This window comes from Mchenga conophoros, linkage group LG9, assembly GCF_057382185.1.
Source record: "Mchenga conophoros isolate Kocher_MC1m ecotype Shallow Benthic linkage group LG9, M_conophoros_male_GT1.1, whole genome shotgun sequence".
Classification (NCBI taxonomy): domain Eukaryota; kingdom Metazoa; phylum Chordata; class Actinopteri; order Cichliformes; family Cichlidae; genus Mchenga; species Mchenga conophoros.
In genome coordinates this window covers 32,194,944-32,212,407 of record NC_140534.1, presented here as the reverse complement: position 1 = coordinate 32,212,407, position 17,464 = coordinate 32,194,944, and the positions used below count along the sequence as shown (strand labels likewise).

General features: G+C 44.5%; 1 protein-coding gene across 3 annotated transcripts in view; it reads right to left on the bottom strand.

The window, feature by feature from the left end:
• Nucleotides 1-496: 496 nt before the first annotated feature.
• Nucleotides 497-17,464, bottom strand: part of rps6ka3b (ribosomal protein S6 kinase A3b) — a 66,377-nt gene continuing 49,409 nt past the window's right edge. For all 3 annotated transcript variants that reach the window (XM_085287586.1, XM_085287588.1, XM_085287587.1), the window contains 18 exons: nucleotides 17,005-17,085; nucleotides 16,822-16,901; nucleotides 16,345-16,451; nucleotides 15,017-15,054; nucleotides 14,733-14,875; nucleotides 12,425-12,495; nucleotides 11,848-11,936; nucleotides 10,930-10,994; nucleotides 10,716-10,818; nucleotides 10,510-10,619; nucleotides 9,848-9,973; nucleotides 8,735-8,824; nucleotides 7,615-7,773; nucleotides 6,899-7,060; nucleotides 5,547-5,623; nucleotides 5,017-5,134; nucleotides 4,757-4,897; nucleotides 497-4,681 (listed from right to left, as the gene is read on the bottom strand). In XM_085287586.1, coding sequence (XP_085143712.1) covers nucleotides 4,559-4,681; nucleotides 4,757-4,897; nucleotides 5,017-5,134; nucleotides 5,547-5,623; nucleotides 6,899-7,060; nucleotides 7,615-7,773; nucleotides 8,735-8,824; nucleotides 9,848-9,973; nucleotides 10,510-10,619; nucleotides 10,716-10,818; nucleotides 10,930-10,994; nucleotides 11,848-11,936; nucleotides 12,425-12,495; nucleotides 14,733-14,875; nucleotides 15,017-15,054; nucleotides 16,345-16,451; nucleotides 16,822-16,901; nucleotides 17,005-17,085 — 1,883 coding nt within the window. In that variant the 3' untranslated portion in view covers nucleotides 497-4,558. The remainder of the gene's footprint in view (nucleotides 4,682-4,756; nucleotides 4,898-5,016; nucleotides 5,135-5,546; nucleotides 5,624-6,898; nucleotides 7,061-7,614; nucleotides 7,774-8,734; nucleotides 8,825-9,847; nucleotides 9,974-10,509; nucleotides 10,620-10,715; nucleotides 10,819-10,929; nucleotides 10,995-11,847; nucleotides 11,937-12,424; nucleotides 12,496-14,732; nucleotides 14,876-15,016; nucleotides 15,055-16,344; nucleotides 16,452-16,821; nucleotides 16,902-17,004; nucleotides 17,086-17,464) is intronic.

The following is a 17,464-nucleotide window of genomic DNA, read 5'->3' as shown; positions in this document are numbered from 1 at the left end:
CAGAACGATCCGGACATCCACGGTATCGACAGAACACACAGTGGAATCGGCATCAGAGCCATACTTTGCTTCTGCCCTCTAAGTCCAGCATGTAGCCCCCTGAATTGTGTTAAATAAAGTAAAAACGTTCCTCAAACGTGCAGTATTATTATCCTGCAGCACATTGAACCAACAGGAGCTGACCCAGCGGCTTCAAAGGCACATTTACATTCCAGCTCTGCAACAAACTAACAGGCGCTTTTTGCTGTGCCAAAGTAAAAACCACAGATTTTATGGCCATTAAAAAGTGTTCCCAGGGATTAGCTGTCAGCTGTGTGTGGATGCAGGAGATGCCACTTCCTGCTCTGCAGTATCATTTTTAGGTTATTATGCTTTCACATTTAAAGTCAAGTGTCCAGAGTCTCTGGTGTCAGTTGTAACAACGTGAAAGTGAGAACTTTTTTTTTTTTAGAAAGGAATGAGGTAACAGCTTCAGGGAGATCAAAGCACGACACTCTTTGACTGATTATTGTTTTTATTGTTTTTAATAGAAAGTCCAGCTCTCGCCGCAGGTACAAAAACTGAGAGCTGGCGTAGCAGCAGGGCTGACTGCGTCTCCGACAGGATCAAATCAGAGAAGGAGAGGAAGAGGAGCGAGGATGAAGAGAGAAGAAAGAAAGCTATGCCTCTGCTCATAAAGGGGGAAAACAAAATCAGCGTTTCATGTTTCATCATCCCAGAGCTGTACATGGATAGACGAGGAAGAGATCAACACTTACATATATATATATTCAATAATTATATATAAAACATAAAGAAAATCTGCATTTTATCCCTTTTTCTCACAGACACCCAGACGACCACAGAGAGGAAGCAGTTTCTAATCATTGACCCGCAGAAGCAAGAAGCTCAGTGGCTGTGGAAGATCATCTCCACCAGGAAACGATGAACAAAGACCGGCCACGATTTCAAAAAAGGTTCCCGACGGAGTTAAAAATATCAAATTAATTCAGAGATAAAAGTCTTAAAATGTCATAACAGAGATGAAAAGTTCATTTCAAAGATTTGTGTTCGAGTTTAAAATAAGCTTTTTAATGAAAAATGACTTTTTAATGTACGATGAATACAGATGTGTATTTTAAAAACAACTTCTCTTATAATTTGATTTGTTTTTTGGGAATGTGTCATTTTCCACTTTTGTTTTTCAAAATCTGACTTTACCTTTTAATATTTCACATTTTCATCTCTAAACTGTTATGTTGAAACTTTGTCTCACTATTATGTTTTATAAAATCTGGACTCCTTATATCATAGTTTCATCTTTAACACGTGACTCTGCTGTTTAAAAGCTTTTTAATGTCACTTTCCAGCATTTTGATCTAAAAACTTCATTAGTGACAGTTTACTTCTACATTTCCAGTTTCTACTTTAAAACTGGACTTTTTCTCATAATTTAGAATTTTTTAATTGGAGCCTCAATCTGAACATAAATGATTTACACCATTAAGCGACTTAAACATGATTTTTGTTTTTCTTCTGCTGGTGGAAAACGAGCTCACACAGTCTGAGTCCGGCGCTTTTTGCTTTATGTGACGCTCGCTTGTTTGCAGCAGAGGCGCACGCAGAGAGGGCGGAGCGTAACGGCCCCGAATGCCGACCACTGCGGACACGAGGAAGCTTCGGAGGAGTTTAACAGGCCGTAACAACGTCTGGCAGCGACGTCGGTGCTCGTATCGATCCAGGATGTAAAATCAGCTGTGATGATGATGAAGGACTTGAAGTCCAACATTGACACAATCAATCAGATATTTGTTCTTGGAAGTGTTTCATTAGGGCCTAACCCCAAAGACCTTCAGTTTAACGAGATATTAAATGTAGAAAAGATGGACATGTTTGTATTTTAGTGGCTGGAACTGATTCTTTTCACAAAGATCGTCCACAAGTTTCAGTGAACTGACCCTTTCACTGATTTCTCCACCACTGGACCTCCGACTGCACGCCCAACGTGGTTTGCCGGTAGTTTCGACTCCTGCTGGAATGTTTTTAAAAGTGTTTTTTTCGTCAGATTTTTAAAGGGTTCGCTGACACAAAAACAGGAAACGCACCAGACGCCAGCTCACCTGGCAGAAACAGCGCCACAGCAGTCGAGACAGAAGAGTTTGACTCCAGAAAAACACGTCGAAAAGTAAATGTAAGACTTCTAAATCATAAAATAAACATCAGCAAAGATGAAAACAAGGATTCAGGTTTTGGAGTTTCCATATCAGGTCTGATAAACACCTCTCTGTGCCTCGCTCGCCTTCTTCCACTCACACTTCTGTGCTTTGTTTTTAATATTTGTATGTACACCCCCTCCTCGTGGACGTATAAAAATGCATTGTCTTGATTCATAGAAACCTGAGTTGCTCGACATGTTCTGTATTTACAGTTCTGCTGCACGTAAGGAGGAGATCAGCCGGCTCATACAGACGTCGCGTGACCATCGGTGGAGGCGAGAAACGCCTTTTTCCCTTGTCAGCCTCATTTACAGGCAGGCAACACGTCATTTTAGTTTGTGTTTGTGAAGGAAGAAGGAGAAAACTCAGAGTTAAAGCTGCTTCTGTGGCCTCTTCTTCTGCTTTAAATTTACTGGCACATCCTAAAACTGCACAAGAGAAGCCAGAGAGGAGCTTTAAAGCAGAGGTGCTCGGCCCTGCTGCACAAACACCTGACTTTACTGATGTTTCAGGGTTTTATCAGCAGCTCTCTGATCACGCTCAGAAGCTCAGATAAAGTTAATTATTTGGATATTTTACATTTCTATTTAAGCTTTAGTGCTAAAATTTAAAATCCCAGCTGCTGATAGGCTCAAGCTTTGCCTCCAGTCTCCTGAGGAGGAGGAGGGAGCACCGCCCTTCATCACATTAAGATCTTTAAAAACCAGATTAAAGAGTAAAATAACAGGACAATAGTGTTAAATATCAGACCAGAGTGTCCAGGAGACGTTATACTGATGACAAACTACTCTGGGAGGAGTGTTTCAGAAGCACAGCCCTCCCGTGGCCACCAGGGGGCAGCAAAAGCTCAACATGTGCAGCTTAAAATTGATGCTGGACAAAAAAAATACTGTTACAAAGACAGAGTGGCTCTTTCTGCTGCAAGTGTTGTTTCCACACTTGCATCACTCTTCCGTGATTTCCTGGATCTCTGTTTGTTCAAAGAATAAATCCGATCATGTTTTTCTTGCTGTCAACAAATCCCAACAAACTGATTCTAGTATCTTATCATGGGATTTATTGGCAGTAAGAAAAAACATCTGGAGGTGTCGTTACGTTTGCTGACCGGATGATCGAACGAGCCCACCGTCAAACACTCTGGACTAGAACACGGCTCAGATGTTTGTTCTTTGCTTTGTTGTTGCACATTAAAGATAAAATACTGGAAAGCGGGTTTCGGTTTGTCCGACAACAACAACACAGGCTGCAGACGGCTGCAGCAGGTTACTGAAGGTTAAATAAAATCGATTTCATTCACTTTTCTTAAAGAAAAGGCAAATTTATGAGAACAGCGTTTGTGCCACTGTGTGTGACGTGATTACAGAGCATGGATATGCGTTATGTTTTCGTCTGGGGCCACACGGAGCCAATAAAAGTGAAGATTTAATGAAATTTTTGTTTTTCAAAATGTGGAATTTTTTCAGATTAACTGGAGAGGTGTTTTCTTTTTTTCTGGTAAATTTGCCATTTTTTCTTACTAATCTTCACATTTTCTTCCCTCATAAAATTATTTATTTATTTTTCTAATAAATTTGCAAAACTCTTTTTCAGATAAACTGGAATTCTTCCCATCAACATTTGCTGTTTCATTTCTCTTAATTTTGTCATTTTCTACTCATAAATTTAGGACTTTAAGCTAAAAAGACTTTTGCTCTGTAATTTGACCTTCAGTGACCCCAACACGCTGCTTTAGCTTTTTGGATTTTAAAACCATTTTGAGGCTGAGGCTGCTCCGCCCGTCGGGCTGAATGTCCCACCGTCTGTCCTTTTCTGCAGACGCCGTCGTCTCTCAGGCTACTTGAGGCTTAGATGCAGGATCTACAGCTACGCAGAACCATGACCACAGTATGATAACAAAGACTCTAGCTCTTTAAATGCATACCTTACATTACTTTGTTCCTATGATTTCCCCCGTCTGGAGTAAATAAATACAGTACTTTTATCTTCCTGACGCGCACTCGCCCTCTGGGCCTGCGAGCTAGCGCTGATTGTCCAAAGCAAAAAGAGAAGAGAAACGTAGGGCTCGCCCTTTAAGGTTCTCTCGACAGCTGAGTCCGGCTGCTGAACAGTGATGCTAAAGCTGAGACTCTACGGTAAGACAGCAGAAGAGATCCAATCAGAAGAGCCCGCAGAGGTGAAGGAGAGATCGAGGAGGGAGGGGGGCGGCCTCTGTGCTCCTATTTGGCGTTAGCGGTTCCCAGGTCCATCAGTAGTCTGTCCCGCCGGACCGAAGTGAGGGAGAGGGAAGGTCCGGCGGAGGTCAGATCGAGGTCAGAGTTGACGGGAGGAGGAAGAAAAGAAGGAGGCGGAGGAGAAAGAGGAGGTCACAGAGCGGTGGAAGTGATCTTCTTCAACCCCCGCCGCTGGGCCAGAGTGGAGCAGCCCACAGGCTCTAGGACCGGGGGGACATTCCTGTTAAGGGCAGAGTAGGTGGCCGCCATTGCACCCTGTAGGAGGAGCCAGAATACAAACTGATTAATCAATCAACCACTGACGGATGATGGAGATGGATGGATGGTTACCTTGACGAGGAGTGGTGCGTCCTGTCTGTTGAGGGTGTATTTGGGTAGCTGGTCTCTGTGCGTCACCCACGGGTGTCTGAGGACCTGCCCCGCTGTCAGCCGCTGGTGGGGGTCGACGTGCAGCATCTTAGACACCAGGTCCTAAAGGGTCAGAGGTTACAACTGAACTCCGGGTCACCGTGGCGATCACAGAGAGACGGTGAGCGGCTCACTTCAATCGGAGCTACTTTTCTGTGTGTTTGTTAGGAAACAGGCCTCACCTTAGCTTCAGTTGAGACAGAGTTCCAGTATCCTCCGCTGAGAGAGAACTTCCCGCTGCCGATCCGAGCCAAAATTTCCTCCGGGGTGTCCTCTGGACCGTTAGCAAATGGAGTGAAACTGGAAGGACAGAGCAAAGGGGCTGATATGCAGGAAGTGTAAGACCTGCAAACAGGCACCAAAACTATGAAAGAACAGGCATTAACTTCACACAGACAGTGTAAACACATCAATTATTTCAATGTGAGATCATCACTCGTTGCCTTGACGACATTTGTTTCATAAGGAATTTCATTTTGCCTTCTCAGTGAGTCCTTTCAGACCGCGGCTCATCAGGAAATACCACCAGCTCACCATCAACCAGCTGTGGTTAGCAAACCGCCTGATGACCATGAACCATCATTGTTGGCGTTTCTTTTACTTTTTGTAACAAAGAAGCATCTTTGACAAACTGATGTCAGGTAAAGAAAAAGTAAGAAGTTTCTTTTGTTAAATTAAGTTTCTTAGAAGCGAAGAGTAAAGTCTCTGTTACCCTGTTAGCATCGTGTAGAGCAGGACTCCGAGACTCCAGATGTCACAGGCTGCGTCATAACCCTGCTTCTTCAACACCTGCCAGGACAGAAAACACCAGCTTCAAGCAAAAGTAACGTCCTGCCTTCTCCTTTCTCTGCAACAAAAAGAGCGTCAGCACCCTCCAAATGATCAAGATTACACCTCTCACACATATATTTATATTCCCTACACTTGGCAGCTGTATAATCAGGGCTGCCTGAACATGCTTTGTCTCTGAAGGACTGTTTGGTTCAGGCTTAGTTACACAGCGATGACGCACAGGTGCAAACAGGTGCAGACAGCAAAAGAATCACTGTTAAGTGTTCATATGGAGAGTCGTGTAAAAAAAAAAGGAAGAAGCCGTCAAAAGAATCTATTTGATCTCATTAATTTTATGGAGCAGGAAGCTAGCTAACAAATATTTTATACACTGTGGATCTTGCATGTTGTCATGTGACGTCCAGACTTCCTGAACCACAAAACAACCTGAGTATTTTGGATTCAGCGCATCTTCTTCTGCTCGTTTAATCTGACGACCTTCTTGATGCTAAATTGTGAAGCATTTGAGTTTTTGTTAAAGGGCGCCTCCGTGATGACACGGTGAATTTCGATGTTTCGCTACAGCAGAAGAAGTTTAACCAAACCTGTGACGAGAGTCCAGGCGCCTTCGTGCCAATACTGACTGAGAGACACAGCGCCACCTGGTGGCAACAGGAAATCAGCATTTTGCAGCATTTGCATTGTCCATCAGTATTTTGATGACTGAGTGTCAGTATTTCAGCTTTAATCGCAAAACTCTGATACTGTAACAGCTCTAAGAGAAACAATAGACTGGCTGGTGTTGTGCACAGGTGATTATTCCTCAGGTAAACAGGTTAGTTTGCATGTAGCAGCAGATAAGTTGATAAATATTTAGAGATCTTTCAGTTGAACAGTGTCAGCAGAAACAGTCGATCGTTTTTGAACACTTGTTCAGTTTTTAGAGGACAACAGCTGACTGTGAGGAAGACGCAGGAGTGTCAAAACATTAGTCTGTTCACACAACCGAAGGCTGTGAATTAATCAGCGCGCTCCGGTCCCGTCTGTCCTCGGAAAGTTTGCTGTCCTCGAGCTGAGGGGCACCTGACGGAGCTGCACTTTGATGGGAGACTTTTGACTTTTCTTTTGTTCAACGTTTGTTTTAAATGTGTTAAATAACGGCATCAGACAAAATATGGGAAGTAAAAAGATGCTAAAATGGCAAATCTGTGGTGTCCTACAGAGCACGCACGATGATGACAGGAAATAAAGCAAAATGGTGAAAAAATAAAGGAAGGAGGAACCCCGACGTACCTCGGGGGCGACGAAGTTGGCGGTGTAACACGGCGTCATGAGCAGGCCGTTCTCCGCTCTCAGCTGCTTGGCGAAGCCAAAGTCGCAGATCCTGATGGACTCGGCGTTCCCGCTCTCGTCCACATACAGGATGTTACTGGGCTTCAGGTCTCTGTGCACCACCTGCAAACCCAGCAGGGCGACAGAGTCACGGAGGTCGACTACATCAGCTTTCTCTCTCTTCACCTCGAACGCATGTCTGCTGGATCGCAGCTATTATACAAATTTGACTAAACCTACTGAAGACATGGACAGAAAGAGCTTTGCTACCACATCAAAGGATTAGTAACCATTTATTACTTTACTGCCATTCTTTATTTGTACTTTTTGATTGTTGCATGATGGAAAAATGGGCTTATTTCATATTTAAATCAGTTTCTTCTGTCGTGCAGTGGACACTGCACGCTCGTATGTTAGCAGCTTGTCACAGCCTGCTTTATCCTCCTCTTTAGCTCTAACGGGGCTTTAATTTACTGGATTAACATCATTTTGTATCAAATGGGACTTAAAGTGACCAAGTCCCAACTCATAAAGAACCTTTTTAATTTGATACAGCGGCTCTCATCTCATCTGTCACAGCCGAACAGCAGCACATCTCCACAGAAAGACGAGCTCGAACATTTTGTGTCCATCTCTTTGTTTTACCGCTGCTCCTAAAGGCCTCTGGAGAAACGCACCCCTTGCACATGCAGGTACTCCACGGTCTTGGTGATGGTGTAGAGAACAGCGCTGGCTTCCCGCTCAGAGAAAAACTTCTGACGGAGGATTTTGTCCAGCAGCTCGCCTCCCTTCATCAGCTCCGTCACCAGGAACACCGACCGGCCGTCGTCATACACCTACGACACGAAAATAAACCGACCCACACGTAAGTCGGCAGCGATTTAGTCACAGAAATCACCTGTGAATTTATTTATTCAGCTCTTAAAATTAAAAGCAAAAACAAAAATGCGGAACTAGACGTTTATAAGTGCCTCACTGCTGTTTCAAGTGGAAAACCATCAATTTAGATGAAACCATCATTAGTTACTGGATCAAATGCAAGCGGGGGCATTTTCACCCAGCAGCATCATCAGGACGATATTTTTAACTCTAATTAGCAGTGAGTCACAGAAAAAATGAAATCATTAGCATCACAGCAAGCAAATTATTATTTTTGTTTGTCCGACAGCGACTTGGAAAAGCTCGCCGGATATTCAGGTCGAGCCCAGGGGTGGGAAAGTGACCCTGGATGAGTCACGCGGCAGCTTCACTCCATGTTAACACAGGCTGAGGGTGATTTTCACAATAAGAGTTTAAAGTTAAACTCTTGTACTTAACCTGTGCAACTTTAACCAAAATGTTCACCAGCAGGGGGCAGCTTGTCCTAACAGCTTACAGGTGACTCACTGCTCCACCTTCTGGTACAAACTGGCATTGCATGAACTTACAGCCCAGCCTAGATTCATTACAGGTGTTTCTTCACATCTGCTGATTGCGTAAAGAAATCCTGCACGGCTTCAAACTATTCTTGAACACAGGACGACACACTGAGCACCTTTAAATCATCGTTGGTGTCACGATAGCAACAACACTGATGCTTTGTGTTCCTATAACTGATGTGATGCTTAATATCAAATGTTGGTGTAGACGTGGTTCTTTAAGTATGAAACAATATATTTATAAATATGTCAGGATACCTTTGGGCTTGATGGGGGAGCTGCACTTGTTAAATAACGTTAAATAAGAAAATAACCATGAGACTGGTTAAGTTTAGCAGCAGATTTAGAGCAATTCAAAACTCTGCTGGGAGTGACTCACGTCTTTGAGGGTGATGATGTTGGGGTGCTGCCCGTATCTCAGCAGGATCTCCACCTCCTCCGTCGGGTCTCTCTTGGACTTGTTGATAATCTGCCACAGAGACAGTGCTTTGAATATAAAGTGTTTTTATTGCAAGTTTTTTAAAGTTTAAGATCTTTTAAATCCCACACGCTGACACAAAGTTTCAGCAGGATTGTGGAGTCCTGTGAAAAACTGAGGACGCCCGCACCGAGGAAAGGAAATAAGAGAGGAAGCAGCAGGCAGGTGCTCGATCATCAGCAATATAAAAGCAGGAACTTTGGCAGGTGTCAGGCTGGCTTTTCTACTCTAGTCTGATCAACATCAAATTGGATCATGCAACAGTACGATGATCCCAGGCATCCAGACAGCTGTGCATACACGGATGTCTGCAAAGCTCAATGAACTGAAGCAGTGCTGCAGAGAAGAGTGGGCTACGTTCCTCCACAGCCATGATTTCTGTCATACAGAAAAATGTGCTTCAAGTTATTGCTGCTTTTACAAGCCACTGAATTATGGAGCGTACTTAGTTTTTACAGGACTGGATGACAACGGTTTCTACTTAGATAATGCATCACTTATCGTGGCATTAAATCAGAAAAACAGTGTCAATTATGTTAATTTATTCACATTTTTGACAAATATGCAGATTATCACCAACAGCAACAGTATTTGAATATCCTGAAATGTCTCCAAACCAGCAGCACAACAAAATCTGAAGCCAACTTTTAGTTTGGAGCTGAGATCTGTTACGTCCTCGTAATTTACTGTCGTTTTTCAAACGAGCAGCGTTTGTATAATTACCAGACATTTTAAGCTGTTTCAAACTAATTTACTCCTTAAATGTCAACAATACCGACACAGTAAACTGTGAGCGTCAGAGACGGCAAACGGAACGAAACTAAAACAGCTAAAAGCTCAACCACGTTCACATGGTCATAGAAATATGAAGAATCGATAAATATCTGCACATCTGTGATAGAAATCATCTTTCAGAACGTTTCAGTGCATCATCAGCTTCTTTCCAGAAACCTGCCGTCGCCCTGCGTGTATTAAAAACACAAAAGCAGATGTTGAGCTGCTGTGCGCGTTCACCTTCACTGCGTACTCCATGCCGGTTCCTTTGTGTACGCAGCGCTTGCAGATGGAGTAGGAGCCGACGCCGATGTCCTCTTTGATCTCGTAGGCGTCTGCGAACTGGGACGTGCTTCTGTGAAGTTGCTGCACATGAAAAAAATGTAAACAGATGTGAGTCCTCATAACCAACGACTCGGGCCTGATTGAGACCTCTGCCCCACGGCGGCGGCGGCACTCGTGCTCATGCTGTGCGTTACGCGTTAATTACAAACAGTTTCACCCCCAGTGAGTCCTTACACTGATGCTATGATTATTAATCCTTATATTAGATGATTATTGTTATTTTGAGGTGAAAAACAGACTAATTACAAGAGATGTGAGAGTGCAGAGATGTGGCGTCTGGATGCGTTTCTCAGGAGATTTTGGAAAATGTTCTTGTTTCATTGAAAGCACTTAAAAAATGACTCATCCATGACCTAATCTACTGCTGGTGATAAAGGTACGATGTACCAGAAAGGAAGGAGGTGCAGGAGTGAAACCTCGGGAAAGCAAATGTGTGAATGAAATTTTCCAGGGTGGAGTGTGAAGACAGCCCCCGCGTGCTGTGCTCGTCGCCTCCGTCCACTGAGGGTTAGCCCAGTTAACTGGATTATTTCTGCCTCTGAGGCGTTTGCCTGTACCTGTACAATAGCATTGGGTAGCGGCTGCGTCTCCTCCTCCGTTATGGCCACAAAGCTGAACCCTCTGAACAGCTGATGGGCGTTGGCGCTCGGCGGGACCCCCGGCGAGTCTGGTTCACACAGAGAAACAGCTGTTAATACGGCAATGCGGTTCAGCTCTGCACAGTGTGAAGGGCAGGAGGAGGAGGTAGAGTGACAGCCTGTACCTCTGGGTGTTTTAGCTGTGAACTCTGGATCAAAATAGAAAGTGTCGTCAGGTCGCCCCGCTGCTGGCTTGAAAGGAGGGTGGAGTTCTCTGCGGTACAGCTTCTGCAGCGAGAGGAAATATGAGGGACAAGGAAACACACTGAAAGACAGAATCATAACCAAAGACGACTCTGTCATCATTAAAGCAGATTTTTCAATAAAGGAGAAACTGACATTCCAGTCGATGGTGCTGAAGAAATGATGCCTCTTGATCTCCTCCACTCCATCCGGCCCAGCTCCTAAAACAAACACCGCACCGACAGTGAGCCCGATGCTGCTGTAATCACATTTCCACAGGCTGCACGAGACCCGCGGAGACTTTGTTTGGAGCTAATCTCCACAGAAAAACACAAACACCATAAAGGGCTGAATGTTACGCTGTGTGAATTACACAGCGTAACAGATGCAGGTGTTGCATGCAGTAAATATGAACCTGTGGCTTCCGGGGGCCCTCGGGTTGTGTTTGGTGCCCTCAGCGGTGAAGGCAGCTCGAAACATTCCCACCTGCCGAGCATGTGACACGTGTAGCACGGCATGTCGAGAGCCTCAAAAGCCACGGCTCAATCGCTGGATTGTAATTATTAAGCAGTACTAAGCATCTTAATCAGCCAATCACATGGCAACAACTAAACGGTGCATTTATGCATGCAGACACGGTCGAGACACCTGCCGAAGCTCAAACTGGGCTCAGAACGGGGCTGTGATGTAACTGACAAAAAGACAGCTGGCAGAGCTGGAGGTGCTCAGATTTTATTTATGAGTGACGAGGACGGACGGGATTAGAAATGAGGCTGAGGTGGTTTGGATGTGTGACGAGGAGGGGCAGCGAATTCACTGGCAAAGAGGGTGACACAGGGCGCCAGCTCAGGGTCACATGGGGTGATTAAACAGGTAGACTTGTAACTGAAAATCTGCTGGAAGTATCTCCAGGATTACAGAGAGCTCAAAACTGAGAACTCCCATTTTTGTCATTATTTAATCTCACTGGGTGCTTTAATAAATAAACTTTAGAAGAATATTCTAAGAAAATGCTTCCATAACCACAAACCCATTGAACACCCTCTCAACGTGCCTCGTGTGTGCAGGTTTTACCTAATCTGTTGCCGGGGTTTCGCTTGAAAAGGTTCCTGAGGAGACTCTGAGCTTCGGAGCTGAGAAACTGCGGCATTCCCAGCTTGGCCCTGTGATGGACACAGAGAAAGGCAGCAGGGGGGATGAAACGGAGAGAGAAACATATCGAATGCTCTGTATTGTGTACCCAGCATCTGAAAGACTAGACAGAAACATGTCGATGTGACACAGGAAGCACACTCAGCACTCTGCAGAGTCTGCTCAGCAGCTTTCCCCCCGGGCGGATACCGAGAGTCAAAAGAGAGCGAGAGAGGAAGAAGGAGGGGTTAATATTTCCTTTAATTCTCACCGACTGCAACATGATTATTTTCTCTCTTTTATGAAGAGCTATCAGCACATTCTGAGATGATCTCAGTCCATCCAGTCCTCATCCTCCTCTTCCTCCTGAGTGCTGCACTCTGTCTCCTCTAATAAAAATCCTCCCCTGGGCTGACTCGCCTTGTACTTTCTCTCTCTCTCTCCGTCTCTTCTCGGATGTACAGGGAGCTCAAATAAAAGCTGCAGGGTGGGGATCGGAGAGGAGTGTAAGGTGTCTTACTTGAGGATCATGGTCATCGTCTCTTTCCGGTCTTTTCCTTGAAATGGCAGCGTTCCCGTCAGCATCTCAAACTGTGAGAGAACAGGACACCATCACGCTTATTAATTAATGAGTTTTTAGGACAGATCTGATATAACAATGTGCAATATGATCAGAAAACAGGAAGCTTAAGATACTTTTATACTTAATAGTCCTCAAGTTCTGTTGACATTTTACTGATAAAACATCCAGCATACGGCTCAAAATAAAGAATAACCACTGAAAATCAGTTTGATTATGTGCGCCTGTGTGTATTCGTTAATCTAAGAGTCACGCCCTCCTCTTTGTCTCATGGTCTGTTCCTGTGAACACAGCCCATGTTTTCTCACCTCTTTGGCCTCAGGATCAGCAAAAAACTCACTTTCTGCATCCAGTACATATACAGTTAGGTTTTTGTTACCTGTTTATTGAAACTTAGTTTTATTGTGGACATGAGTATAATGTGTAGACTCAACTTTCATTTCAGAGTGTCCACATTCAACCTGGATGAAGGTTTAGGAGTTTCAACTCCTTAACATGTGCCACCCTGTTTTTAAAGGGGCCAAAAGTAATTGGACACTTCACTCAAAGGCTATTTCATGGGCAGGTGTGGGCAATTCCTTCGTTATGTCATTTCAATTAAGCAGATAAAAGGCCTGGAGTTGATTTGAGGTGTGGTGCTTGCATTTGGAAGATTTTGCTATGAACAGACAACATGTGGTCACGCCATCCTTAAGCTGCGAAGGCAGAAAAAACTCATCTGAGAAATTGCTACAATATCAAAATCTACAAAGAAAGAAAGCACTGGTGCACTCGACAGCGCAAAAAGAGCTGGTGGAGGACAGTGGTGGATGATCGCAGAATCGTTTCCATGGTGAAGAGAAACTCCTCCTCCGTCTACAGGTGCAAGCCACTCACAACCTCAGGAACACAAAAGCCAGATTGTACCTTCTACTAGCATACCACATCATCTGCACTGTGAAGGCTCTGACTTGCATGGCTGCCAGCGTCACTGGGACACTGGTGTTCATTGATGATGTGACACAGGACAGAAGAGGCATACTGTCTGCTCACATCCAGGAAACCCAGCATCTGGTGATGTCCATGAGTCCAACACGTCAGGCTGTCATTACCAGCAAAGGGTTTTCAACCAAGTATTAGAAATGAACATTTCGTTTTCAGTTCTTTAACTCGTCCATTTAGTTTGCATTATAAATTCTTTAATATATTATAAATGAAATCTTTTACTTCAGCCCGCTGAAGTAAAGCTGGAAGTCTGAACTTTAACCGATTCGTTTAATTTAAAATTCATTGTGTTTAAGTACAGAACCAAAGTTAGAAAAAAATCGTCTCTTTACAAATATCTGTGGAAACATCAACGTATCTACCCGACCGAGCTGACATCATCTGGTATCGACATTTATAATGGCATATAATAAATAAATGACAACTACAGACGTAAAGAAGAGAGAAACATCCTTCAGCCATCTTATGAGTGTTGTGGTGCACAGTTTGTCCACCAGGGGGCACTCTGCAGCTTCCCTGCCACAAACTACAACCACCTGACGACCTGGGATCAAACTTGCTCGTTGGCTTGTTAAAGCTGTGAACTATTGTCCGATATATCACTATAGTAAATCTTAAATATCTTATCGGTTCTAAAGTTGCTGTGTTTTATACTTAAGCTGCGTGTGGTAACCCAAAGAAAAGAAGCCGCAGAAACGAGCTTCCTCTGTGGGGGGTCTGGGTTAAGACTGGCTGAGGAGCTCCGACATCCTTCATGTCAAAAGGACCCAGCTGAGGTGGTTTGTGCATCTGATAAGGATGCCTTCTGGACGCCTTCCTTTTGAGGTTTTTCAAGCTTGCCTAACTGAGAGGAGGCCCCAAAGCAGACCCAGACATGCCAGAGAGAACAAATCTCTCAGCTGGCTTCAGAAAGCCTCAGTGTCCCTCTGAGAAGAGCCAGGAAAAGAAGCCAGGGAGCAGGAGCTTCTCTGCTGTAACTGATAAGTGGCAGAAAACAGATGGATGGATGTTTACCTCCTCATAAATGTCGGGGCTTTTGAGCTGTACTAACACAAATTTAAATGTAATTTGTGGCTTTTTGTGCAACAATGTTTACGTGGGAACCACGGAGGATTTAAAAATGTTATCAGCTTGCAAACAGCTCCAAATAATTTGAGCTGCCAGGAGAAAACCTCATTACAGCTCACCTGAGACCGCAGGACTGCTGATACGACACAATGAGTGCGATAAGATTTATTGCAATCGGATTATTTGGGACTCTCACCATGAGAACGCCGTACGACCACCAGTCGGCGCTGTGCGTGTGTCCTCGCCTGTTCACCACCTCTGGAGCCATGTACTCCACCGTGCCGCAGAAAGAGTAGGCCTTGTTCTCGTGGTCTATCGACTCCTTGCTGAGGCCGAAGTCTGAGCACACAAACGCACACACATGTACAAAGATGAGTGCCAGCTTTGCATGATAAAAACACAGAGAAAGCAGCAGTAAGTATCTGTGCACAGCGGCAGGGGTACGCGTGAGGAAACAGAAAAAGGTGTAAGGTTACGCACCGGTCAGCTTGATGTGTCCCTCCTCATCGAGCAGGATGCTGAAACAACAGAAGACTGTTTCAAATGCTGCATTACTCAGTGTGATTGTGCACTTACAGCCTTCATGTCATGACTGAGCTTTCACAGGCAAGATTCTGGAGACCAGACTTAAAGATTTGTGGGGCAGACAGCAGCTCCCCATAATGGCACGTCATTAAATTATAGCATGGAGGCTTGTTTGAAAGCAGGGACGTCAAACTCACTTCACATCGTGGGCACACGCACAGCCTTCATGTCCGTGTAAAGAAGTTTAATTACACAAGTATTCCCTGAGATTTGTAAAAAAGAACTTCCAACATTATGCCTCAGTTTTTCTACATGATGAAGAAATGAAAGAAACCTGCCAGCACGACACTTTGGGCTGACATTGTAAGAAAGAACGTGTACCCTGCAGAGAAGGTAACTCGGATTTAACAGTTTTTCTTCTTTGTTTTGAACAAACAGTAGCAGAGTTACAGTCATGTAAAGAGGCAAGCCTGCCAAACTATGGTACATAATGGGTTAATGACTCTGGTATGACTGGCCATGGGAGGTGGAGGTCGTTATCAGCAGGAAAAGCTGTAAAACGTATGAAGCTACAGTTCAAAGTCCAACATTTATGCCCCATGTTCACATTTTCCAAAGCCGTCCACTGGGCCGCACTGGAGTCTTTGTTGGGCCGATTCTGGCCCCCGGGCCTTATGTTTGACACCCCTGGTTAAAGGACTATTCCTGCTAACTTTGCACTTTCCCTGACCTCTGCTGTGATGGTTCACCTTCATCACCTCTCCGTTAGACTTCTGTAGCTCTGATGGTCCAGCTGCACTCTCTCTGACTCACAGGCTCAGCTGCCCGACAAAGTAAACACAAGACGTCGCTGCAGTCTGAGCTCAACTGCACTGCCATTTAAAAGTTTTACTACTTGTGTTTAAAGCCCTGCGTCAGGATCTCCAACTCTCTGCGATCAGCTCACAGCCCCTAACCTGAAGACCAAAGGTGAGCAGGCGTTTCTGTTATTGCCTCCAAATAACAGAACAGCTGACAGTCTTAAAATCGATTCTGTTGCATTTCTCTGCCTCCACAGACGGGGCCAACTCTAGTCGTTTTAAATGTGCTGTTTAAATAAAACAGAGTTGACTTGAACGTAAACACAGACATTAGTGGCCTGGAAAAGCCATTTTGCTAACTGCATTAGAGATCTCCACGAGGGAAACCTGGCAGCTGACCTAATCGTCCTGCCGGGACGCTGCACGCTGCTTTGTTTACATGCATGAGGCTGTGTGTGTGTGTGTGTGTGTGTGTGTGCATACTTCTCAGGTTTGAGGTCTCTGTAAATGATGCCGAGCCCGTGGAGGTGATCGAGGGCCAGCGCGAGCTCCGCCAGGTAGAACTTCACGTCTTCCTCTGTGAACATTACCTGAAACACAGGTGTGTTTTTTTAATCACTGCAGGTCCAGATTTGACCATGTAGCCTTAAACAGCAGCAGTCATGCTGTAAGTGCAGGACAAATGAAAAGCCTGAGTCTTTTCTTCTTCAGCTTGCTTTTTTTAATTTCTTATTCGGACTTTTTAGGGTTTAGTTTATTCTATCATATATGTATCTATCGGCTCCAGCACACATTCGACCCGATTTGAATAGTTGGTTAAGAAAATGGATGGATGGGCTTATTTTTCAGCAGCTGACAGCTCAGACGGGTGCAGGACCACCATGCACTGATTTAAATAGCGATTAGAAATGCTGGGCACTTTCTATACCCGCTGTTTGTGTTGGTTTAAACTGCTGTTACCTCCTTAGAGAGACGAGTGAAGAGGTCGCCTCCTCGGAGAAAATCCAGGATCAGGTAGAGCTTCCCCTCCGTCTGAAATGCTGGAGGTCGAAAGCAAACTGAGTTAGTATTTAAAAAGCTCAAAGACGAGCTCCGATTGGCCGGTGACTCCTCTTCACAGAGCTCTGCTATTGGCTGACTCACCGTAGTGCAGTTTGACGATGAAGGGATGGTTGACCTCCACCAGGATGTCTCTCTCCATCTTCGTCCTGACCCGGTCACGCACTGGAAACGCACACAGAGCAGAAAACACAGAATCAGCAGATCAATCGCGGCCTCCGTTGTTCGGTTTCTGTTTTGGCTGCAAAGGAGTAACTGGGTCACGGAGAAGAGTGAAGAAAATATGCAGCATGAAAGAGAAAAATAAGAAGGGGAAAGAGAAATGAGTAAGAAAGAAGAGGATGCTAAACAAAGGAGCAGCAGATGGCGTCTGACTTGAGTCAAAGCTCATTTAAAGAACTTATTTCGGTTCTCTCTCTCTGCACATTAGCTTCCTAAATTAATTTTTAAATGGAGCTAAATTAACTTAGAAATGAATAAAAGGATAAAAAGTGCTGAGCGTTAACGTTTAATGTGTTTAAGTGACTTTTCAAGGCACAACTTT